Source organism: Melospiza georgiana, chromosome 9 (assembly GCF_028018845.1).
Source record: "Melospiza georgiana isolate bMelGeo1 chromosome 9, bMelGeo1.pri, whole genome shotgun sequence".
In the NCBI taxonomy this organism is placed as follows: domain Eukaryota; kingdom Metazoa; phylum Chordata; class Aves; order Passeriformes; family Passerellidae; genus Melospiza; species Melospiza georgiana.
In genome coordinates, this window is record NC_080438.1 from 30,135,225 (window position 1) to 30,160,271 (window position 25,047).

The 25,047-nt window shown below is 44.9% G+C and overlaps 1 protein-coding gene across 1 annotated transcript in view; it reads left to right on the forward strand.

Moving 5' to 3' along the window:
* The window catches only part of CACHD1 (cache domain containing 1), a 91,037-nt gene that overhangs the window by 21,496 nt on the left and 44,494 nt on the right, over positions 1 to 25,047 (forward strand). The window contains exons 2-3 of the mRNA XM_058030076.1: positions 8,369 to 8,431; positions 16,817 to 16,965. Coding sequence (XP_057886059.1) covers positions 8,369 to 8,431; positions 16,817 to 16,965 — 212 coding nt within the window. The remainder of the gene's footprint in view (positions 1 to 8,368; positions 8,432 to 16,816; positions 16,966 to 25,047) is intronic.

The following is a 25,047-nucleotide window of genomic DNA, read 5'->3' on the forward strand; positions in this document are numbered from 1 at the left end:
CTCCCATAGCTGATACAGAAATGTTAACTGCTTTTGGCCATCAAAATTAAGATCTAACTTGAAGGCCCCTCAATAACGATAATCACATTTTATTCCCTTAGTTTTGTCTGGCCTGTGTTTTTAGTAGCCCCAAAGAGGCATCAGTGGTTCCAGGTGGAATTCTGGCCATGGAATGCCAAGCTGTCAGATCCATCACCGTGCTCAATGTCTGAGTTCATTCCTGCCCTGTTTTGGGAGCAGAGGGGAAGAGAACCCATTTCCAGCGCTGGTGGATGAGTAATTCCCTTTTCATTAGCACTGAAGTGTGGCAAAATGGTGTTTCCTGGAGCCCGCAGAGCCTCCCAGGGGATCCCAAACCCCGAGGTCACATCAGTGCAGCTCAAATGGCCTCTCCTCTGCTTCTGCAGGTGTTTGGAGACTGACCCCCCCTTTTAAATGTGGGGTCACAGCCCTGGGCTGGCCTCGTGTCCCCAGGGAGCTGCTGAGGTGGCACCAGGCCTGCTGAGGCCCTGCTTGGCCAGGACGCCTCTCCTGGTGTGTCTGCAGTCACTTTGGAATGCTATTTTTTATTTGAAAATAACTTTACACCCAGGGAGTGATTGATAGAATTAATGCAAAGTGGTTTATCTTCTTGAGTTGTTTTTTGAAGTTCTTTTAAATTGCCAGTGAGAGATTCAACCTAAGAATGTAAAATCGCACAGATTTGCACCCCCCCGTTTCTGCTCAGGAAAAGAAGGGTGGGGATTATATAAAATATAATTAATATACAAGTATTCAAATATACAAATATCATATAAAAATGATGCAGATGAGGTATTTAAGCAGGCGACCTTAAAACTTCTGTACTTATTAATACAACTAATACTGTAAATGAAGGCAACCTTGTAGTTTTTATTGCAGACACTGACTCACAGGGAGATAATTATGTCCTGCCAGTCTTTTTCAGGTTACTACTCATAAATTATTTATCCCTTGACAAAAGTCTGGATGTTTTGGTGCAAGAACCTGCACGTGGACTGCAGTTTGTGTTAAAACTTTAAACGTGGGTGTCTCTGCAAGTGCAGGCACTGGGAGACAGCTCCTGTTCAGAGAGGTTGTAGGGAAGGCTTTTGGGACATTTATCCTGTGGATGCTGATGGTTTCCTGCTGAGAGATCCTGAAAAATTATACTCTTGGACATTTAAAGCAAACATTTCTGTAATTAGGTTGCCATCAGCCCATTCATTTCATGCACAGAAGTCCAGCCTTGTGATTTATGATCTTTGAATCCCAGGATTTAAGGTTGTCTGCTTGGGTATTGTTTTTTTAAAGTTCCTGTGCTGCAGCATTTCTCCAAGCAAAATCCTTAATTATGTAAAGCTGATGAGGGAACAATCACCTCTCTTGGTGTGTCTGTCCCTTTGTGCTTTGGGATTTTTTCCTGACTTTACTGTAAAATTACAGAGTCCTGCCTGGAATGTTGCATCAATTGATCCATGGTTTTTCTGCAGACTTGCAGGACATTGACTTCATGAGCGAATTGGACAAGCACAGTAATTACACTTAAAGTGGTATCAAACCCTTCTGGCTCTAGGATTGCAGCTATTTACAAGTCTTGGGCTGCTGCTTAACATTTTCCCAATTTTGAGTCATTTTGACATGAGTTTGAAAGCAAACCAGAAAACTGAAACCCAGAGCTCTCCCAATAGAATGAAGGCTCTGGTCAATTTTGCTCCTTGAAATGCTCAATTTTAGGTTCTTTTAAAAGGAAAAGGAGCAACAAGATGCAGTAAGGTGAAAAGAGTTCACTAATTAAAATGCTCTCAATCTGAAAAAAAACATAGAAATTATTTAAGTTTTACATCCTGGAGGCTGCAATGAGGAATAAGTGTAGGGAAAAGAAATCCAATGCCATTGAGAAGCCCATCTGCTTTGTATTTTAAGGGTTGGGTAGCATGACTTTCTTTTTTTCTGCCATACACATTGTCAGGAGAATAACCTTAGTCAAGTTACATTGGCTAAATGAATAATCTCTTGAACATGTGGAACTCATTTTCTTGGGGTATTTTCCCCTCTCACCCCTTTTCCCTTCCTCTGCTCTGCTCCCTTGAAAAAGAAGACCAAAAAAACCTGCTGGTTCCTGATTGCATGTTTTGGCACTTACTCAGTTTTCCAGAGTTTTCTCTCCTTGCAAATGCCCAGAGTTTTCCAAGGAAACAAATTCATCAGAATTATGTTCTCCTTTGCTCCTTTCAGTGTTGTGCCCACTCCCCATCTCCCCTCTGAGGCCTGAAATGGGATTTTACCCCCTACAGCTGATATAGAAATGTTAAATGTATATATTTATATATAAATATATAAATGAGATGCTTTTGGCCATCAAAATTAAGATCAAACTTGAATCCCAGTTCTCCTGTGTTGCCCAGAGTATATTCCAGTGCTGCAGAAATGTGATGGGCACCTGGTGAAAGGTGGTGGGAGCTTGAGCCTTATAGGGATAACACTCAAAATTTGGGATAAATCCCAAATAGGGATTCGGTGAGCAATCTTCATGAGATGAAAAAATGGGAAAGGAGATGATGATTTCCCACTTAAAACCTTAAATCTTGGGGAATGTGTGCAGCCAGAGGGTGTGTTATGAGCCTGCAATGTTCATTGGTTCTAACTCACATAATTCTCTTTATTAATTAGTGTTCTATCCTCTGCTGGTGATGGATTTCTCAGTTCTCATGCTAATTAATCCACATTTTTCAGTATTTTCATTATATTTTTCCCAGACAGGGAGTTTATAGCACATGCTGATTGTCTTTGTTAGAATCTTCTTTACCTTCTGCTTTCTGCAGCATTTCCTTGGAGGGATGTAAAATCTGCATTTTAGGTGTCCAGTTCTCAGCCTCATTGAAGCTCATCGGGGTTAGTTCAGCAAAACTTCAAATTTTGCAATTTTCCAATGAAACTCCAACAATATGAGTTTGAGAAGAAAGGTAGCTACATGCCAGCTGAAGTGGAAATCACACTGCTCATGATTAATTAAAACAATTGATTAGAAAAGTGAATTAGAGGCATTAATTAGAAAAATGAATTAGTAAAGTTCTAATTTCCTGGAGCCTGTGAAGGCAGACACTGAGCTGAGCTCAGCATCACTTTTCTCTCTGGTTCAGGTGTCTGTGGCTGCCCCACAAATCATGTAAAGAGAAAGAGCATTAATTAGTTAAATCCCTTCTGAAAACATGTTTTTTTTTGAAACCCACAGGAGGAGAAAGGCATTTGTGGGGTGGTGTTGGGATATTCCTTTCAGATCTGTAGCTGCTGCCCTCAGTGCTCCCATCCCTATGGATGTGCCTTTCCCTCTGTTTTCCTCCAGTTCACTCCAGCTTCTTCCCCGTCTCACTGGAAATTCCTGGAGGAAAGCACAGAGCATGTCCCTGCTCTCCTGGGAAGTCTCTAGTTAATGTTCCTTGGTTTTAGAAAATGGTAACAAAACAGAACACGAGATGGCTTCAGACACTGCAAAAATAAACTCCACAGGTTTCCCTGAAAACAGCCTCACTGGGTGAGCTCCACCAGGAAAAGGATCTGTTGGATATTTGTTGGCTCACCACTTTTTAAAGCATTAACCTTTCATGTAGGAACCAGACCCTGCTTAGGGGCTGCTTGAAGTTTACCAAGTACCACAGCCCTGCAGAGCTGAGTCTGCCTGTGTTGTACACACCTACATTTTATTATCCTGTGTAACTTCTTTAATGTTATTGATTTTTGTCATGGAGTCCTTACCCAAATATGAGAGCTAACAGCAATCCATGCCCCAAACCTGCAGAAAGCTGGATGCTTTGGGTTTTTTTGGGTTTTGTTTTTTTTGTTTGTTTTTTAAATGGCTTGTATGCATGGTGAAGCAGCTTCAGTATATTTACAGCTCAGTGGCTATTTTACTAATCCTGTGTTTGTTTTCCCTCATTCTCTTTGTCTCAAAAAATGTTATTTTTGTTGTCAGGGAGATGGATTCGTGTCTTGTCTGGCAAGTAAAGTGATGTGCAAATGGTTGAGTGCTCTGCAGAGCAGTTGGTGCCTGTGTTTGGTTGGGGCCTTGGAGATTTGGGGGTGGTGGATTTTCTGTTTGTTCTGATGCTGTGCTGACGGTCAGGCTGGGCCTTTTGGAAGTGTTTTTCTCACTGCAGTGCATTTTCATCCTGAGGGAATGAGCCAGTCAACATTTTACTTTTTATGCAGTGCTTGGTTTGGAGTCTTCTCCCAGATTTAAAACCGAGTTGCCTTCAGTTTCAAATAAATAAAAGTCTCTCAAGTAAGGAGTTTTTAGGATGCCACAGAGGTGAATTCGAGCTTATCTCTGGCTTGGTGGGAAACCTGACTCCATCCTGCCCTGAGATGGGGTTTGGGTGCTGGGCCCATCCATCACTGTCAGACCCCACCTGTGCCAGCCATTGGATGCTGGTGGCCCAAATCTTCCCTGTCCCAGCCCCCTGCCCCTGAATTCCTCATTCCTTCCTGATTCCTCTCTCCTATCAAATACTTGTCCTGCTGTCCAAAGCTACAGCCAGGCAGCTGGAGTCATTAAAGGGTGTATGGAGGTACCACAGAACAATTCCCTAGGAAGCTGCAGGTGCTTTGACCCCACCAGGTACTGCAAGAGCTTGGGAAAGCAAGAGTGGGATACTCTGGGAATTTGTGTTTGGAAAACAAACCTCAGCTTCCTCAGGGCTCCATCCAGGGCTCCCTGCAGGCTCACAGGACCACGTCTCCTGGCTTTCCTGAGGAGCTCTCATGGATCCCTGGTGTGATCCCTGCAGATACCTGGGTTTTCTCAGTCCAGGCTTGTGTTTGTGTGGCCAGGCAGGAGGGCTGGGCAGGGTTAGGAGCAGCAGTGATGTGCCCAGGATTTGGGTGTTGCCAGAGGCCCAGGGATGGTTCAGGGCAGGGTTAGGAGCAGGAATGATGTGCCCAGGATTTGGGTGATGCCAGAGGCCCAGGGATGGTTCAGGGCAGGGTTAGGAGCAGCAGTGATGTGCCCAGGATTTGGGTGATGCCAGAGGCCCAGGGATGGTTCAGGGCAGGGTTAGGAGCAGCAGTGATGTGCCCAGGATTTGGGTGATGCCAGAGGCCCTGGGATGGTTCAGGGCTTTGTGCTCAGCCCCTGGGAGCTGCACTGAGCCTAAACCTGAGCGGAGAGCTGCAGGTGCAGCCAGGCAGGTGCTGTGGCTCTCCAGTGTCTGAATAATTCCAAAAGAATCTTTAGGAAGGTTATAGTAAGTTTTGAAATGGTACAATTAGAGAATAATCAGGTTTGGAACAGACCTTTAACATCATCAAGTCCAGCTGTTTCTCCATCCCTGCTGGAACATTAAACCACATCTCCCAGATCCAGAACTCCTCAGGGATGGGGATTCCAGCAGCACCCTGAGCAACCTATCCCAATGCCTGAGCCCAAAAGCAATGAAAAAATTTGCCTCGTATCTAACTTCAATCTCCTGTCTCCGTTTAAGGCTGTTTCCCCTTGTCCTCTTGCTGTTGTGGAAAGTGTCAGGATAAATCAAACTCTCCAACACTGTTTTCTTAGTGTTGGAAAGTAGACATTGCTTCAGTCACAGTGCTGGGATAATTCCACCAGAATGTAAAAATAAAGGGGTTTTCCCAGTTAATTACTGCATCCAAAGGCAAATGAAGGAAAAGAGGGTGGCATTTGAGGGCTTGAGGATGTGTGTGCTGGGATTTTGGGAGTGGAGATATTCCATGGCTGGGGAGAAGCAGCTCAAGGGAAAAGGCTGAACCAGGGCAAGGGATGGATCCTGAGCCAGGGGAAAGGCTGGAAGGTGATCCAGAGGAAGGGCTGGATGCTGAATAAGGGGAAAGGCTGGGGGCTGATGCAGATGCTGAGCTGGGGAAGGGCTGGGTGCTGATCCAGAGAAAGGGAAGGCTGAATTCTGAATGAGGGAAAAGACTGGATGCTGATCCAGAGGAAGGGCTGGGTGCTGATCCAGATGCTGATCCAGATGCTGATCCAGATGCTGATCCAGCACAGCCTTCCCGCATTGGGAGGGTGAGTGCTGATGGGTTATGGCAATAACACCGGGCCAGCATCTCATTAAACACGTGTGGGGTTGTTCTGTGAGGGAGCTGAGCCTGCTGCCATCTGCTCCACAGAGCCAGTTCAACAAGAGGGGTGGGGAGAATAAAGTACAGATGCTAATGGGCTGTGTAAACTGCAGGGCAAGTTCTCCTAAATATTTAGACTGTTTTCCTGAGGTTGTGTGTGGGGCTGACTTTCTCTCTGCTCTGTGAAGTTCCCTCCACTTCATTTGAGGTTGCCACTTAGCTCTGATTGTCTGGCTAAAGTTGGGGCACTTTTAAGTCAGTGAAATTAGCTTAAAGATGTTTTTTCCCCCTAGGGTGGGATTGTGCCCAGGAATTCTTGAATAGGGAGCAGATATCCTGAGTAGGGACTGGACCCAGGCAGGGGCTGAGCAGTTCATGTGTAGCCTCGGGGCTGGATTCTCAATCCTTACTCGATTTTTACTGTTGGTTTACTCATTATATGTGTTTAGTTTGACTGAGGAATTCCTGCTCCCCCCTCTCAGCCCTGCATGGTGCTTTTAATTAAAACAACAGAATATACCAGAGCATTTTAAAGAAATTAACTAATTCAAAATCAAGCAAAATAGGTTAAAAACCAAGCCAAATAAATTCCTGCTGGCATCGTGACTCTTACATAACCATGGGCGATGTTCCCTGGCATTATTTTGCTAGTTCATAAATGGGCTACATGTGAAAAGGGTGGAAGAAGGTCAGCTTTGTGTTAGGGACAGAAAGCTCCATTCTCAGGAGCTGACAGTTGATTTCCTCCTTGTTCCTTTTGATGTCTGCACACTAAACGCTGCGTGGACAGAAAAATTCAATTCATTTAAAACATTTTGCATCAAAATGACATGCTTTAATGTATTTCCTTCTGATGTTTAAGTTATCTTTTCATCTCATGAGGGAGGGAAGAAAAAAGCCAACGTGTTTGTAGTTAAAGTACCCAAGCAGAACTTTAAACAAAGGTCTCGATGAAGTCTCGATGTACAGGCAGCTTTTAAGGGTAGAAACCTTTTTTCCCCCTCCCCTGCCCCCCCTTCTTGGCTCTCTGAGCCTTGTAAGCCAAGGAGATTTATTGCTGCCCTTCCAAATGCTTCTTCAGAATGAAGAGTTCACATTTTTGAAATTCCTCAAGTCCTCAGGAGGGAGAGGGATAAGGGCAAGTGATGATGGGGAGCGCACCAAAGGATTTTCCAGGCTGGTTTTGCTGCCTGTAACTGCTGGGAGGGAATCAGCTGAACCTGCATCAAAAGAACTCTTGGAGCTGTGGACTCCAAGAGTTGTCAGGGAGATGAATTTGGATGAAATTGGAACTTTTTAGTGATTGCAGTTGTTAGTGCTGATAATGCAGTCCAGGGTGCTCAGGAATCCCTGTCCTTGGCCAGATGCAGCCACGTGTGTGACTCAGCACTGACAGAACTGGGCTCCATCCCCTCCGTGAACCCCCAGCTCCCCTGGAGAAATGTCTAAAGAGCCTAAATAACCTCCATTTATTGCCATTACAGCTATTGATACCACTGATTGCTGTTAAGAGAGCAAAGGAATATTTTGGGGATATTGTACAGTTGTACATTTTCCAGTGGAGATGGCCCCACTGTCCCCAAGGGGAAAGCTGCCCTTGGCCGTGGGGAATCTTGAAAGAGAAGCTCAGGTGATCAGGCAAACCTTTTAGTAAAGCTGTTGGTGTAACCCCAAATCTTTCCAGTCTTATTTTTCAACTATTACAAGGTGTTGAGTGATTTTTCCTCTGTGTCTATAAGCAGGGATGGCAGCAAGGCTGTCACCTGTCCCCCTGGGAGCTGAGCTTCCCACAGCAGGACGCAGCTCTCACTTCTATCTTCTGATACATCTCCTTTTTTATTGCTATTAATGAGGTTGATCTGGTTGTGTTCAATTTGGGTCTCACTTGTCTCTTTTCCGCATATTAAATTTGTCTAAGTTTGGCTCCCAGCCTCTCATGTTTTAGTTGGAAAGAAGCATTTTTAAAAGTAGTTATATTGGGTTGAATGTTTAGCAAAAGAAGGGTTCATAGTTTGCACGTGGAACTATTTTTAGCACCTTAGGTCAGTTTGGTAAATAAACAGATATGTGGAAAAAAACCTGTTATGTCTTTGCCTTCCAAAGTCAGCCTCTGCATGCAGATCCCACATGGAGACGTGATTCCCTTGGGAAGCCTGGCACTGGGAGAGTCCCCAGGCCCTTCTCTGACCCCATTTCCTCACCCATCAGCCCCTGGAGCTGCTTTCCTGGGACATTTGTGACAGAAGAGCCTCTCACGCTTCCTTTCTGCTTTTTCTTGCAGAGGATATTCAACTCCTTCGTGTACACAGAGAAAATATCAAATGGAGAGAGCGAAGTTCAGCAGGTGAGTACAAAACCCCTTCACCTCCCCTGGCAGAGTCAGCTCAGGGAATTCTTTCTGTCCCAGCCTCAGATCACTGCCAGGAGCAGGATGGAAATGGGGATGGGTGCATGTGCTGATGGTGATGTTGAGAATTCTGCAAAGCTTTTCCATTGCTCGGTGTGGGGCTGTCTCTTGGAAACAAAATGAAGTAGCTCCCATTAATTGTCAGCCTTTCATGTTGGAAGTGCCTCTTTTTGAATTTCAAATTCAAAGTAAACCCATTGATATTGTTCTGATGTGGGAATATGGGACAGCCACAGCCTGGTGCATCCCAGGTGTGCTTGAGGGGTATTTGTAATTTTATGGGGTTTTACAGGAAAACATTTCAGCATTTAACACTGAGATACTACATGGGCAGTTTGCATTTGAATACATGTGTATATTTTTAAAATTAATTTTGGATCAGTTTTCAAACAGATCAATTAGGTCATGTTTCATTCTTTCAGAAATTAAAGTCCCAATTATGTTTGTGGTAAAGGTGATGGGTTCTGGTCAAAGAAATGGAACAAAGAACCAGCTTTTCTTCCCAGTCTGAGCATGGACTTGCTCAGCCTTCAGGAGTAACCTGACCTTCCCAGACCCCTCTCAAACCAGTTTGAATGTTCAGGAGAACCAGAGCTCCTCAGAGTGGGGCTTTCCCTGGGCAAGAGGGAGCTGCAGTTCAGCCCTCAGGCAGCCCCACTGTGGTTCCCAGAGCAGGTCAGTGCATGGCATGTTCACGTGGGCTCACACTGCTCCTGGAATACAGAAATAATTTACTCTCCCAGTTGTGCTTCCTGGAAATGGTGACATTTCCAGTCTTCTTTAATTGTTTTACTGAGGAAAAAGTCAAAGCAGAGCTGGTTCAGGTGGGATTGTAGGGAACTTTTAGGCTGGAAAAGACCTTTAAGACTATTGAGTCCAGCACTGCCAAGGCCACCTCGTGTCCCCAAGTACCACATCCACAGGGATTTTAAATCCCTCCAGGGATGGGGACTCCTGGGCAGCTGCGCCAGGTCTGGAGAACCCTTTCTATGAAGAATATTCCCAAATATCCAATCTAAACATCCTCTGGTGTAACTTGGGGCTGTTCCCTCTGCTCCTGTCCCTGTTCCCTGGAGCAGATCCCAAACCCCTCCTGTCAGGAGCTGTGCAGAGCCACAAGGGCCCCTGAGCCTCCTTTGCTCCAGGCTGAGCCCCTGCCCAGCTCCTCAGGGATTCTGCAGCCCCTGCCCGGCTCCTCAGGGATTCTGCAGCCCCTGCCCAGCTCCTCAGGGATTCTGCAGCCCCTGCCCAGCTCCTCAGGGATTCTGCAGCCCCTGCCCGGCTCCTCAGGGATTCTGCAGCCCCTGCCCAGCTCCCTCAGGGATTCTGCAGCCCCTGCCCGGCTCCTCAGGGATTCTGCAGCCCCTGCCCAGCTCCTCAGGGATTCTGCAGCCCCTGCCCAGCTCCTCAGGGATTCTGCAGCCCCTGCCCGGCTCCTCAGGGATTCTGCAGCCCCTGCCCAGCTCCTCAGGGATTCTGCAGCCCCTGCCCGGCTCCTCAGGGATTCTGCAGCCCCTGCCCAGCTCCCTCAGGGATTCTGCAGCCCCTGCCCAGCTCCTCAGGGATTCTGCAGCCCCTGCCCAGCTCCCTCAGCCTCTCCTGGATCCCCAGACCCTTCCCCAGCTTTTTGGAGGTTTTGGCATGCCCAGGTGGGTGCTTGCAAGCAGAGGGGCCATGGGAATGTAATTGTCACCTGAGTTTAACAATTTAAATCCCACCCCATCCCAGCATCCCCCAGGATGGGCCCTGTGGCTCTGTGCTGTGTAGGGCAGCATTTCCAGGAGTGTTTCTGGGTGGTCTGTGCACCACAGAAGGGCCATGTGGGCTGGATCAGACGTATCAGATGGCTTTTGAAAGGCAAAACTGTTTTTGGGAAACCAAGAAACTGGATTAAAACTTCTTTGAAGTCCTGACTACGGATTCTCTGCTGAGGAAAAGACAGTCCTTGTTTCCCAGAGCAGATGTCTGTGTTCATCCCAAGTGGATTTAAAGAGCTGTCCAAACACTGGAGGTGGGATGATGGATTTGGAGCTGTCAGGGGAGAGAACGGGGCTCTGCTCAAGTGTAATTACTGTGCTTAAAAGCTCTACACTGAAGTGGATGGAAGAACAATTGAGCACTTCTGGTTCATTAATAACCAGATCTTCTAGCCCTAACGAATCCCCAGCAACAGAACCTGAATTTTGTAAGAGTGGGACATTGAATGGGATCATCTTGAGCAAAGGCAAACAAATGTAAGCAGATGAAATCCCCTGCCAGAGAAATCTCATTTCTGCTTTGCTCATTCATTAACAGTTTTGTAGCAACTGATATCCAAAGGCAATTAATGACAGTTTTATGTCAGCTGGGATTTGGTTTTTTGGCAGAACGCTGAATTGTTGTGGGGGTGGTGGGATTTTTGTACCAAACCATGTAAATAATGACTCTCAGTTTATTGAAAAAGTGAAAGATTCCAGCTGTTGGCCTTCAGGCCTAACTGTTCAATACCTTTGGCTTGCTTTGTGCCACACAAGGAGCAGTTTTACCTCTCAGCATTGAACTGGTTACACTTTTAATGTCTGCAGTTACAGAATCACTGTGGCACCTGACAGATAAAACCTTTTCTGCCTGATATAGGTTATTAAAAATGGGATGGCAATGGCCAAAACTGACTTGGATTCCTTCCCTGGGAGTTATTTCAGTATCAGAGAGCTCTCAAATGAAATGAGAATGCAGTGCTGTGAGTTAGTGATGTAAATAAAGTGGGACAGGAGGAGTTTTATGAGGGGAAAATCTACATTAGCTGATTTCAAGGAAGTCAGTGTGCGTTCAGTGTCCTGCCAGACATCTGCTTTCTGTGATGTGGACAGCAGGGATCTGGGCTCCACACAGGAGAGGGGGTGAAATGCTCTCAAACAGGAGTAGATTTACCAATTTTGAGGAGAAAAGGCTTGAAAAGCTCAGGCCATGCTGCCATCGGGTTGGATTTTTAGTTTGGTTGGTTTTGGACTGGGCAAAGAAGCCTTTGGGGAGGAAATAGATCTGAAATGTGCTGAAAAAATTACATTTAGCTGTTGAGCACAGCACGTTCCCTGGCTGTGAAACGTGGTGTGTTCACACACATTAATAAATTGTGAGCCTCACAATAAAAGGCAATTATTGTGTGTTTAATGTGCTTCCAGAATGATTCAGCAATTGTGACCTCTCTCTAGGTTTTGCTGTGCATCCTGTTTAACATCTTCCTCGGAATAAGTCTTGGGAGGCTTTGCCAAAGGTACTGGCCAGTAGAAAACCTCAAATGAGTGCTGGTTTCCGTGACAAAATGCACTTTGGAAAGTGGTTTCCTGCATCCTGGTTGCAATAATGGAATATATTCTCAGTGTCATGCAGAGAAGCAGGAATGGGGGCTTTCCACAAGGGAGAATGGACTTGAGTTAGAGGAGGGGAGGTTTAGATGGGATTTTAGGGAGAAATTGTTCCATGTGAGGGTGGGGAGGCCACAGAAGCTGTGGATCCCAGTGTCCCAGACCAGGCTGGAGCAGCCTGGGACAGTGGAAGGTGTCCCTGCCCATGATGGGGTGGACCAGGATGATCCTTGAGGAGGTCCCTCCCAACCCAAACCATTCCAGGACTCCATGAATGGTTGGAATCCTTTAAAACAGAGGTGTGGGATGCAGCTGGAGGTGATTCTGTGATCCTTCCCTGAGCCATGTCCCTGCTCACCTCTGGCTCTTCAGGGTTGGTACAAAACCAGAGGTTTCTTCAAGAGCCACGTAGATGAAAAATAAATAACATTAAAAGTTTCCTAGATTAGGAACCTGTGGATGCACAGTTGTGATAGAGCAGCAGGACGATGAATCCCTGGTAGGTGTTGGAGAGAGGGGCTTTTTTCCCAGATTTTTCTGGTTTACAGAGGGAATTTAAACCTCCAAATTCTAACTCAACTCTTCCATGTGTAAGCAATCCTTTCCAAGGAGCTTGACAGTGTTAAATCCCTGTCTGTGAGTCCATCCTGGCATCACCCCACTGATGCATATTTCATATACAGGCTTGGAAACATGAAAAATACCTTGGCTTTCAAGCTGCAGCAGAAATAAAACCTCACCTTGGAGCTCTGCTTTCCCTCAGAGCTCCCTGCAAAGGGAAGACTTCAGAGCTGTGGAGCTTTGAGGGGGAAGAAGCTTTAAAAAAAAGCTCGAGGGAACGATGCAAATGAGGGAAATGTCTCTGGGAAAATTAGAGGAGCTCAGTGATGTTGTGATGAAAGGTTGTCAGTGGAGATGGTGACAATTGAAGTGCATTACCCAGGGGTGCTGCAGTAATAGAAACAGGTGTTACAGTCCAACCTGTCTGCAAACCCAAGGGCTTTGGCTGCGTGTCAGCTGCCAGAGGAAATCCAGGGAAAACAGGGCTAATGGCTGCATTGTTCACAGACAGCACTCTCTGCTCATTGTTTTGTTTGTTCAAATCAAGGAGAAAACACAGAAATCTGAAAAATGCCCACGGAGGCTTCCCCTTGCTGCTGTTTTTGAGATGAGACAAAGAGCACTTTGTGTGGGATAGTAATATTTATGTCAATCTCAAGGTATCCAGATTGATTTCAGTCTCCATTAAAATGGGTGAATTGGAGGATTTCTGTGGGAGCAGGAAATGTCTGTCACACTTGGTACCCACCCAGGTGTGGGACACCCCTGCCCCTTTCCTGTGCCTGACTGAGGGCAGGATTTTCCATTTTGCCTTAAAAATACTTCAGCAATTATGTAAGCACGGTTTCATAGTTCAGCCTTCTGTCCTTTCATTATTTGTTATCTCTCTTTCTCTACTTTGGAGGTTTTGTGGGTCTGGCATCCATCAGCATCCAGCAGCTCTCCAGCTCCAGGCAGGTTAAAAAAAGCAGGCTATGTGCTGGATAAAAACTTCAGGTTTTTATTTAGAAAGAGGAGAAGGTGATTTAAGCCTGCAGCTTTTACTGTGACAGGCTCCAGCAGCCGAGTGCATCACCCTGCAAGGGGAATAAAGAAAGTTTGGGAGGGAAGTGAAGCCCAGCTATGGAAGAAAGGTTTGTTTTGTTAGGCTTCATCTGGGTGATGCTTCTCAGTTTGATTAATTAGAACCATTTGTTTCTAGTATTTCATTGGTGGTTTACCCTCAGTTTCTTATCACAGTTTATTCATTTGAAGAACTTTTCAATGGAAAATTATTTTTGGATCATCTTCTCCTCGGTGACTTTATTGAGCTTGCTGGTTTTGAAGCGGTGTGGATTGTTGGGAGCATTGTCTCGGTATCAGAGGGCAGTATTTTTAGAGTTCTTTAGATTAGACCAAGTGAGATGCTGCAGCTGTGGGCAGGGACGGTGTCTGGAGCTCTGGGAGGTTTCAGATCCCTTGCTGCTGACACGCACTTGACTCCCGCCCCGACCAGGGCTGGATCCCCTTCCAGAAAAATAACGGAACGACTTTGAGCCACGCAGAGCTTTTTCCATGGGAGACGCGCGTTGGGAACAAAGCATTTGCTTTTTGTCAGCTTCTGAAGTACAGGATCTTCTGAAAAACGCATTTGTCAGATCTTTAGACTCGGCACAGCAGGGTGAAATTCAAAGGCTGTGGGGTGCTTTTATCGTTCAACTTAGAAGGTGAAAACTCATCAACACCAAACCCTCAGCTTGAGCAGCATTCATTTATCAGAGAGCTGCTCTGATTCCAAACCAGAGGCCTTTTGTTCTGGGGCCCTGTGATGGTTTTATGACTGTTAATGATGCTCAGCAAACTTCAGCTCTCTCCCCTCTTCCTGATTTCAGGTAGGGAAACCGAGAGGGAAATCTCAGATTCAAATATCTGGTTTGCCTTGGCATTTCAGTTGCCCAGCCTGAGAGGAGAACTTTGTATGCACCAAATCTAAATGCTTTGATTAAGGAAACTTGGCTTGTGTTTGTTTGAGAGCACAAACAATTTGTGCTGTATGACTGCTGCACCATTCCCCCATCCATGATGGAGTGAGTATGAAATTCTGGAAATCCTCATGCTGTCATTTAATCTACAAAGAAAATGAGGATTTCTTTGCAAAATAGACTGAGTTTTCTGCTGCTTTGGATAAAACCAGAGAAGGCAAAACTCCAAAGGTGCCTCTTACCTTATCCTCATCTTCTTCTACATTTCTCCCACACCAGTTTTTAATGGTGGGTTTTAAACAATTCCAGGAGAATCCACTTCTGAAGAACACATTTGAGGGGTACAGCCAGACACAAAGAAAGCTTACTGGAAAACAAGAGAAGGATCTCCCCAACAGCTTATTATCCTAACAACTGGGAACAATTTAATAGTGCTGGATGCCTAACATGGAGGAGCCCATTAGCAGTCCTCTGGTGCCTTGGCAATAAATCATTCCACAGAACTAATTAGGTGTAATTCTGCAAGTCATTTGAGCAGGGTCCTATTAAACCTGTGCTCCTTGGAGCCCTGTCACGGTCCCCAGCATTCCCTGGAGCAGGCAGGCAGGGCAGTGCTGTTATCAGGGAGGCCTCCTGCCCCTCAGAGCCGAGTAAATCATGACAAAAGGGCCTGTTGGTGAGAGTTAGGAGAGACATTTGTTAGTGCAGGGATCTGGAGAATCCAGGGCTGTTTGCCAGCGCACAGGAGCAGCAGCACTGTTCAATCATCCCTGCAGGGTTTGGGGTGTGCAGGGAGCAGGAGTGCTGTGGATTGAGGAGATGATTTAGCTCTGGAGAACTTTGCAGAAATGCAAAACAGTATTTCTGATTATCCAACACCTCTGTTTGCTGCTTAAGAGAAGATTCTTTCATTTGCGATTGGCTGATTATTAAATATGTAATTGGTTGGCACGAAAGGGATGCAGAATATGCAGAGCCAAATAAAAAAATCCTGATCCATTTCATCAATTCCTGCCTTTGAGGAAAGACCAGAAGTGAAGATCTCAGTAAATGTTCCTTGTGAAACCTGATGCCTCCTGGTAACTGTGTTCACTGTCACATCTGCTCCAGCAGCAGCCACAGATTTTCCTTTCCCCTTTTCCCTGGCAGTCATTAGTCAGGCTCGCTGTGAAGTGCCCAATGAAGGGACACAAACGAGCTCTTCTGTCACAGCACAGTCACTCCAGCAGCCTGGGATGTGTCCCAGCAGGCTCAGCCCTTCCCAGTGCCTGGAATCTGCCTGGCATGGAGAGGGCAGAGATGCCACAGGCACCACCAGCCCTCAGATCACATCAGCTTGGGAGTATTTGCCAGGAAAAAAAAATCATTAATTTTACCTTTATTTTAATTTTTTGCAGAAGGATTTAAAAAGAAGGGCTGAAGTACCCAATTTGCTATTTCGAAAGTGAACCACCCTATTTTTTTAATGATCTTAGAATTGCACGGGAGGGGCCACAACCTGTTTGTTTTCACTTTCTGAAAGGAGCAAAATTGGCTCTTTCAAATCACGGTGTCACCTCTAAACCTTGTCCTGATTTATAAGGAGTCCCTCTGACAACAAAAGGCTTCAGGAGGAATTTCACTGGTGCAAGACTTTTGTCATTATTTTCTTGCTGCTATAGTGTAACATCGGTTAGAGATTGTTCAGTTTGTGGCTGAAGCTGTGGATTGTGAGAAGGCACAGTGAGCTCTGGATCGATGGGGAAACCACCCAGGCACTGCTCAGCCTGCCAGGAAAGCAGCAGGGAATGCAGCTGGAAAGCAAAAGCTGGGGTGGTTATTTTGCCCAAATCTCCATGGGAGAGGTGGTGAAATGGTTCTGCACAGATCCACCTGCTGAAGAGGCTGCTGAGGAGCAGAGGAATATTCACGGCAGCATTTGGGGTTATTTGGGTTCCTTGGATCCAGAGGTTGATCCCATCAGTGGGAGATTTGCTGTCAGCTCTTTGCTCCTGGAGCAGCAGCAGTTCTGTACAGTGAAGGCATCTCTAACACCATTATTTGGGCTTTCCTGAAGTGTCCATGTATAGAACTTCAATAAATTCACTTGTGGCCTGGTTTATTCTCCATCACATCCCTGTCAGGCCTTGGACCAAGCACCAGTGTCACATCCAGCTGTCAGTTCTTAGTGAAAGGGAAGTTTGTGTAATGGAAATCACACTTTTCACACATGTAAAACTGTTGAAGCATCCATTGCTGGATGGTAAATGTATTTTGTTTTCTTATATGGTCTCCTTGCTGCAGCCAATATTAATTACTTGACTTCTTGCTTAAGCCACTAAAATAAAAGCACAATGAGCAAATCAGAAAAAAAAATTGTCTTTAACACAGGTTCTGATTGCTTGTTAAGGAATGGGGTAATACAGAGAAACTGGGTTGATTTTTAAAAAAATTCCTTATGGTTTTTTTTTTTTCAGTTGGCAAAAAAAATCCGTGAGAAGTTCAACCGCTACCTGGACGTGGTGAATCGGAACAAGCAGGTGGTGGAAGCCTCGTACACTGCCCACCTCACCTCACCCCTGACTGCCATCCAGGACTGCTGCACCATCCCCCCTTCCATGATGGAGTGAGTATGGGACCCTGGAACTCCTCGTGCTGTCTTTTAATCTGCAAAGGAAACAAAGGTTTCTCTGCAAAGCAGCCTGAGTGTTGGGAAGGATGAAAGTTTGACAAGGGAGTCTCACAGATGCTTGGCAGAAAGATTTTTTTTTTAATGTAGAGTCTGATGAAGGAATAGAGATGGAAGCAAGTTTTGATATAGAAAAGAATTGCTGAGCCAGTCTCACTGGATAACCAAGGAGGCAAAGGCTGTGTGAGTTAGAAGGGGTTTGTATGGCTTAGAGCAAAGGATAAACCCACCCCAAACAAGAAGATAGCAGAGAGCACAGGCAAACAAGGCAGCAAATGTGGCAAGTAGAAAAAGGTCTCAGAATTTTCCACTGCAAGAAAACTGAAAAACAACTTCTAGCTTAAACTGTAATGTACTGACTTTTAGTGATTGGAGAACAGTGACATGAATACGGTAAGTACAGTAGTTATGACAGGCTGAAGGTAAAAGTGAAGGTATAGATTGGTTCTGCTGTATTAAGATGCTCAGCAAAGTATATAATGCAATGTAACCAAAGAAAAGTACATAAAGCAGTGTAACCAAAAGAAAAGTATATAATGCGTTGTAACCAAAAGAAATTTATATAATGCATTGTAACCAAAAGAAAAGTCTGTAATGCATTATAACCAAAACCAAAGGGTCTCCAGGCCTGCCCGCAGCTGGAGCTGACAGCTGTAGGCACAGCTCTGTCACCCATGACCCTGGACTGCTGTGACACCTTGGATGGAATAAACTGCATTTTGGAGAGCCCCTGAAATCCCATATCCCTCATCCATGCTCTTACTCCTGAGTTTTCTGCTACTTTGGGTAAAAACAGAGAAGGCAAAACTCCAAAGGTGCCTCTTATCTTGTCCTCATCTTTTTCTACATTTCTGCCACACCAGTGTTTAATGATGGGCTTTAAACAGGAGCTGGGAATCAGCTGGAAGCAGCAAAAGGAAGAAAGTTTGTTCACGGTGTTCTGTACAAAAAGAGTCTGTCTAGATCCAAGACACTGTTTCTGCCCTGAATAACTCTCCTCAAGCTGGTCATGGGACCTTTTCCTGTCCTTTGAAGTAGCCAAAATCACGAGCTGGTCAGTCCATCACATGCTAACTGCACTGTGCTCCACTTTAATCAGGTTGACATGCTGCTGTTTGATAGCAGAGCTTTCATGAAATCGAGTTCATTGCTTGGAAACTGCATTTGTTCATGTTCAGTTTGGGTTGGTTTTAAGTACAGGAGTTTTGAGTAGGCTAAATCCAGGCAGTTGGTCATCTTTGAGCATTTCTGTTTTGCTGCATGTTTGCAGAAATTTCTTTGGGTTTTTTAACTGTAAAAGGGGTGATAGAAGCCCTGATTTTTCCAATTAAAGAGGAGTAATTTTCTTGAAATACTGAACATTTTAAACATTTACTTCCATTTATGCAAACCTTGATTACAGACTGATTGTTATGGTTTATATCTCAGTCTGATTTAAACCCATTTGAGAGGGAGGAAGGTAATTTGGGCCATCAGGTGACTCCAAGGGCACAGGTTTGGAGTTTCTGTGCAGTTCCTGCTGGACAAGGTGCCTGTGGAAAATGCTGCCACATCCAGGCTGTTGGCAGGGTGGACAAAAGGGTCAGGGATTCTTTGAGGATGGAAACCTTTCTGCCCTCTGCTCACAGAATCCATGCAGGAACACCTTCCAAGCAAGGGCTGAGGGGAAGGAGAAATGGGATTTATCACCCCCTCAGTGTGGCCTCATTTTTCATTAAAAAGAGAAGTCTGCTTTTAGTCTGGAACTTTAGTGAAAAGGAATACATAACTTTAGTGAAAAGTCCTTCAGAGATTTCTTTACCTGTGGTGAACTTGCATAAGAAATCCTTCCCAGTAAAAGGTTTAAAACACAAACAGCTGGCAAAGCAGAGGGGGGAATTTGCTGTTTGCACAGCTCCTCATTCAGGCTCTACAATGGGATTCTCATCATTTAGTTGCTTGGATCAATAATTAAATAATTCCCAGAAGAGTTTATCAGCTGCAGGATGCTTTGGACCTTGGCAAGACCTGGTTGAGACTTATCTGACCATTGGACACAGTGCTGTCTATAGGAAATCCTCTGCAAGACAAAGAAATAATGTAAAAATGTATTTTCTGTTTGAAACTTCCAAGTTTTAGCTCCAATGAACAATGCTTTGTTCATTACCTGAATTTGTCTAAATGCTTCTGCCATAATTTCAGTTTTTCTCCTCTTTCTGCCTCTCCCATCTCCTGCTCTTCCTTTCATTTTCCTTCTGTGTGGCATCACCTTTCTGGGAGATTCCCCATTTTGGTTAAGTATCAGGAAAGAAGCTGATTCCCCTGGATATTGTGATCAGATTTTGAATTCTTCCATCGTTAATTCGTGGACTAACTGGGCCTGCACTTGCAGGAAGTTAAATTAGATGTGCTACTGCTGATAACAGCTTATCCTTGGTGCTTAAAATGTTTAATGTTGGTGTTAAAGCAACAATAATGAAATTTTTTTGGTTAAAGTATTTATTAACTGCAGAAGAGGTCGTGTGGAAAAAGACCCAGATTTGTCTGTGAAAATCTCTTTTTTTTCCCCATGAGATCCTTTGCCTCAGATTGTGCCTTCGCCTTGTCTGAGTCCTCAGGGCTGTGGTTTTCATTCTGGAGGGTTGTGAAATGTTTGTGTTACAGCTCCTGAACTCTGTGTGTTTTCTTCTTCTGGCTGTTTCCTCATGTGGCCTCTGCATTGAGCAAACATTTGAAGCAAGAACAGTGTCAGAAGTGCATTATCTATGTGGTATTTTTAGATATTTTAAAGTATTTTTAGGTATTTTTATGTATTTTTACTTTTGTGTTCTTTTTCTGGCTGTTGCCTCATGTGGCCTCTTCATTGAGCAAACATTTGGGGCAAGAACAGTGTCAGAAGTGCATTACCTTCAGTGTATTTTTAGGTATTTTTAGGAAAGTTTGAAATTTTTTCCCACAGTGTTTAAGGCTGTTTGTCACTTGGTGTTCAGCCTCTTATTGTCCAACTTATTGATATTGAGTTGGGAATGCTGCAACTTTGGATTGGTCTGGGGAAAATTAACTTGGGAAGGACGAACTATTCTGTAGGGAAAGGATTTTTAAATTGTTATTGTTCTTTTTTTTTAATTGATTGCTGGCCTCAGTTTGTATTTGTTGTTACCATTAAGAAAATGATCCATCAGTTTGCTTTCATTTCTCCTGAAAATCCAAGCATTGGTTTGTCATGTTGCTTGGGATAAACTGTGAGATTTCCACACCTGGTGACTATAAATAAATGATAGAAAACAGCACAAACTGGGTTAGAAAACAAACCTGGCATTTCAATTGGTTGTTTAATGAGCAGTGAGATATGATAGAGAAAGCAATCTTTATTTTATTGCCATTACATGGTGTTGGCTCTTGCAGTGGAGAGCCCAAATGAGTGAGTTTCTATGTGATTCCAGTCTGGATTAAAATTCCCAGCCTGACTGTGCTCTTGGTTGCTGTTTTGTACCCCAAATATTCTGGTTTCCCTGGTGTGAGACCAGCAGTTGTGTCTGTGCCCCCTCCAAGGCAGGGTTGCGCAATGGAACTACCTTGGTTTGGAAAGTGGTGAGAAGAAATAAATTGGAGCTTGCAAACCCAACTGGATGAGGCAGCACAGTTGGTGGCTATCGAGTGGTTTTGGCAAGGCCTTAATTCAACAAACATTTCCTGATAAAATTACACTCAGCTGCTCTACCAAAGCCTCTAAATGTGCTTGGGCACAGGGAAATAATCCCACGCCTAAATCCATGTGCAGGGGGCTGCCAAGGAGGGGTGAGCAGGGCAGGAATTGTGTTCCCCTGCTGGAATCCAAAATGCAGGGAACTCTCAGAACTTTGGGCCTGTAAACCAAAGCTTAGAATTAAACCCAAGATTTGACCTGAGAACTTGGGAAAGGCTCCCAGACTTAGGGGCTAGAAGTGAGAATGTGGCTTTCTAGTTTAAATCAGAGACATGTCAAGCTAAATAAAAGAAAGTTTAAATTTTAGAATTTAAGATATAGAAAAATATAAAGGTAGTTATAGAAGCAGACAAAGAGTTTACAATGCAGCACCGTAGGTTTTTGTGCCATAACATGATTGGCTAAGAAAGCTCAAACTGTAGCATGAGTCCATAAGACCAAATATGTAAGGATTGGGTCAAAAGCATAAATATCCTTGTGGGCAGTGTTTTATTGGTTAATAAACCCTTAAAAGGATTGTGACTGGAGGGCTTGTGACCCTCTGAGCCATGCAGTGAAGATGTGAGCCCAGCTCACCCTTCCTGCCTGTGGAGAAGATAAGAAAAACAAATCCCATCATCTGAAGCAGCTCAGAGGTCCCATCTCTAACTCATCCAAAATCCCCACATTCCCCTTTGGTTTTTGCTGATCCTTTCTCCAAAGGCAGATGATCTCTGCTGGCATTTTCAGCTCTACCTAACCAAGCTCTGGGAATGGCACAGGGGCAGGCAGGGAGCAGAGCTTCCCAAGCTCTTCCCACGTGGTTGGTGTGGAAATTGGTGCCTGTGTTTGTGTCCCCGGGGTCAGACCTGGCACCAGCTCCTTTTCCCAGGCGCTGGGGGAGAGGCTGCTCCAAGCAGACAGAGTTAATCTGGATAAAGTGCTCCAGGCTCTTAGCAAACTGATGGGAGATAAGGAAAATGGATGTCAAGTGAGGTGCATCTTCTAATCCTGGAGGAAATCCCTGCTGGAAAAACAAGCCTTGTGTCCCTCACCACCACAGGCTGCTCCATAAGCCATGAGGAATGGATTTGATGCTGTCTCCAGACATTCCCTGTCACGATGGAACTGGGTGGTGATTTACCAGACAATGTTTTAGTTAAAGTGTCTTTCTCCTGAAGAGGATGAAAGCCTTTGTGTACAAGTTGGAGTCTCCTGGTTTTTGTGCCTGAAAGGCCTCAGCAGGTATTGAGGGAATCTTGGATCTGGAATGGGCTGATGGAGCAGCAAGAAGGGAGGGAAAGAATAAACAGAATTTATTTATTTATTTATCAAAAGTCCTGAGTACCTGCAGTGGGAACTCTTGGGATGTGTGTCAGTTGTGGGAAGTGTCTAAATAGGGGTTTAGAAATGAGTTTTGGGAAGCAGGTTTGGAAGCTTTAGGGGGTTCTACCTTTGCAGGTCTGCATGGTCTGGCTTGGGAGTGATGACTGGAATAACTTCAGTCATAGGGATGTTAATATGCAAATGAAATTACATAAGTTTAACTCATATTTTGGGTGAGATGGCAACAGGCAGAGAGGTGGCTTATAGTGAATATTTGCAGCTGAAAGGAAATCAGACTCCTTCCACTCTAAGATTAAGTTGGATATGAGGGTAATGGTTGAGTATTTGTCTTCTACCCATTACACAAAATGTCTTTTTCTGGAGAAGTTGTGATCGATGCTCTCTTGTGGGAGACTTCCAGAAGTGGCTTTCTGTAGTTGCAGTTTTCCAGGGAAGTTGGTTGTGTTGGGGGCCCATAGAGCACCTGCCAGTGGTTTCTAACACGGCAGTGGCTTCAGTAGGATCCCCTTCCAGAAAATGAATTATTCAGATGCATTTGTGAGGAAATGCAGCTCTTCCTGCAGCTTTTCCAACAAAAACCAGGTGATGCTTTTAAAGGGAGACCAAAAGTCTTCCCTGAACTAACCTTGATCCGGTTTTGATACCCATCACTCTGATGTGCTCCAGCGTTTCATGTCCGCATCTCTGGGAGAGAAGGGAAAGGCAGTTTCCATGGGATGTGAGCAGGGAGCTGCCCCAGTGTCCCTCATTGCTCCTCCTCGTTGGACATGGGTCTGTGTGCTGCTGGAATCATCCCCTCCTGCCCTGGATTTCCCTGCTGGCTGTCCAAGGGAAGCTGCCCAGTGTCCCTCATTGCTCTCCTCGTTGGGCAGGGTCTGTGTGCTGCTGGAATCATCCCCTCCTGCCCTGGAGCCACAGCTGGATTTCCCTGCTGGCTGTTCAAGGGAAGCTGCCCCAGCTCTCCAGAATCCATCTGCTCAGGGGCACCGCTCTGCATTAATGCTCCCACTCTGGCTGCCTTGCAAGGCAGCTGCAAATCTGCTCTTGCTCTTTATTTAACTATGCTGATAAGAGCTTGGGGAATGCATTTATCCAAATTTGTGCAAGGAGCTGGAATGGAGAAATATTTGTTGGTAAAACACCCTACTTGGCAGTGGTGCATTGCAAACATGAATGGAGCTGTTTGAATAAGGGAGTTTACAAACCTCTATTTGAAAATCATTTACTCCCTGGCTGTGATACTGCCTTCAGAAGGGGTCTGCTTTTTGCTTTTTTTTTTTTTTTTTTTTTTTAACAGATGGTTAAATATTTGCTGTTGCAGTTCAATTTTTTCACAGCTCTTTCTGTGTTTATCTTTGCTCTCTGGAGCAGTTAAGTGGGAGATAACGGGAATCCCGTTCAGTTCCTTGGCTTGCTGCAGTACCTGAAGAGCTGCACTTCCAGAGGGGGCCTGGGGGGGCCACAGTAAATGAAATTTAAGATGTATTTGCTATTCTGACAGAGTTTCAGGCTGCAGTACAGCCCAGGGCATTCTAGGAAATGTAGGGAGTATGCACAGTCCTGGCATTTGTCCATAAAGTGCAGCAGGTATTTAGGAAATTTCTCTCCTGTGCTCTTGCTTTTACTTCTAATGTGGCCAAATTCCTCATGAAAAAATGGGGTTAGGAATAGAAATTCCTCATGAAAAAATGGGGTTTGGAATAGAAATTCCTCATGACAAAGTGAGATTTGGAATAGTTTGCATTCCGGAGTTGAATCCTCTTTCCAATAGTACATTCTCTTTACAGCTGAGAGCAGCTATACTTGGATTTTTCAAGAATGCTTGAAATAATGGGAACAGCTTTGGTGGCTTGCCAGAAGAAATTGTGTAACTGAGCCATCAGTAGCTTTTTTCTTTTTTTGAACTTATTCATAAAAACATTGTTTTCCAGCATTCTGTTTAGATGCAGTGGGAACCCTATATTTAAGTATTTATGTAAAATATGAGTTAAAATCTTGCCTTGCAATCAAGCAAACAAGGCCTAGCTGGGAATTTCAAAGGAAACCCTGAATTTTGAGTGAACTTATGTAATTTCATTTGCATATTAATGTCATCTTGAATTTGTATGAAGGGAGAGAAAAGCAAAAAATGAGTGTTAAAACAATATGAAGCCCTGAGCAGCTGCTCAAGTGCCGTTTTTATCCACATCTCCCTCGTTTTCCCCCTAAACTCCAAACACACAAAAGAAGTTGATTTACACTGTAAATTCAGGCCGAGCAAAATCCAATTGGAGCTCACTCGAGCCCCTGTTTTGATGTCAGATTCAAAGCTCCTGCAGATTCATTTTATCTCCTGTGCTCGCCCGGCTCCCGCTCGTAAATCCCGCTGAAGGAGAATGGAAATGAGCGCGGCCCGGTGGGAATTTCATGCGTGAAGTTCAAAGCAGCTTGCACATCAGAGGCAGCGTCAATCACGGCGGGGTCTGGGGAGGCAGGCAGGGAGCGTGGGGCTCCGTGGGGACCCGATCAAAGTGGGAGTGGCGGCTCTGTTTGCTCCCTCGGGATGCGCCTTCCATCCCTTCTTCATTAAAGGGAATCCAGGAGCAGGACGGGGAGAAAGGGGGAGGGTGGGCTGCAGGAAAGCTGCCTTGGAAGTGGATCTCTGCCAATGGGTTTTATTGGCTTTAAATCTGTTAAAAAAAACCACTCGGAATTATAGCGCGGTAATGTCGGTGTCGGGTTTTCGGTGGGGATTTTGGAGGGTTTTCTAAGTGTTGTCGTCTGGAATATTTTGGGTGAAATCTCAAGAGGCTTTTATTTGCCTTATTGTCGTGCTTCTGGGAAAAGTGGGAGGCACTGGTGGAAAATCAAGGGAGGCACTGGTGAAAATCAAAGGAGACACTGGTGAAAATCAAGGGAGACACTGGTGAATATCATGGGAGACACTGATGAAAATCAAGAGAGGCACTGGTGAAAATCAAGGGGAACACTGGTGAAAATCAAGGGGAACACTGGTGAAAATCAAGGGA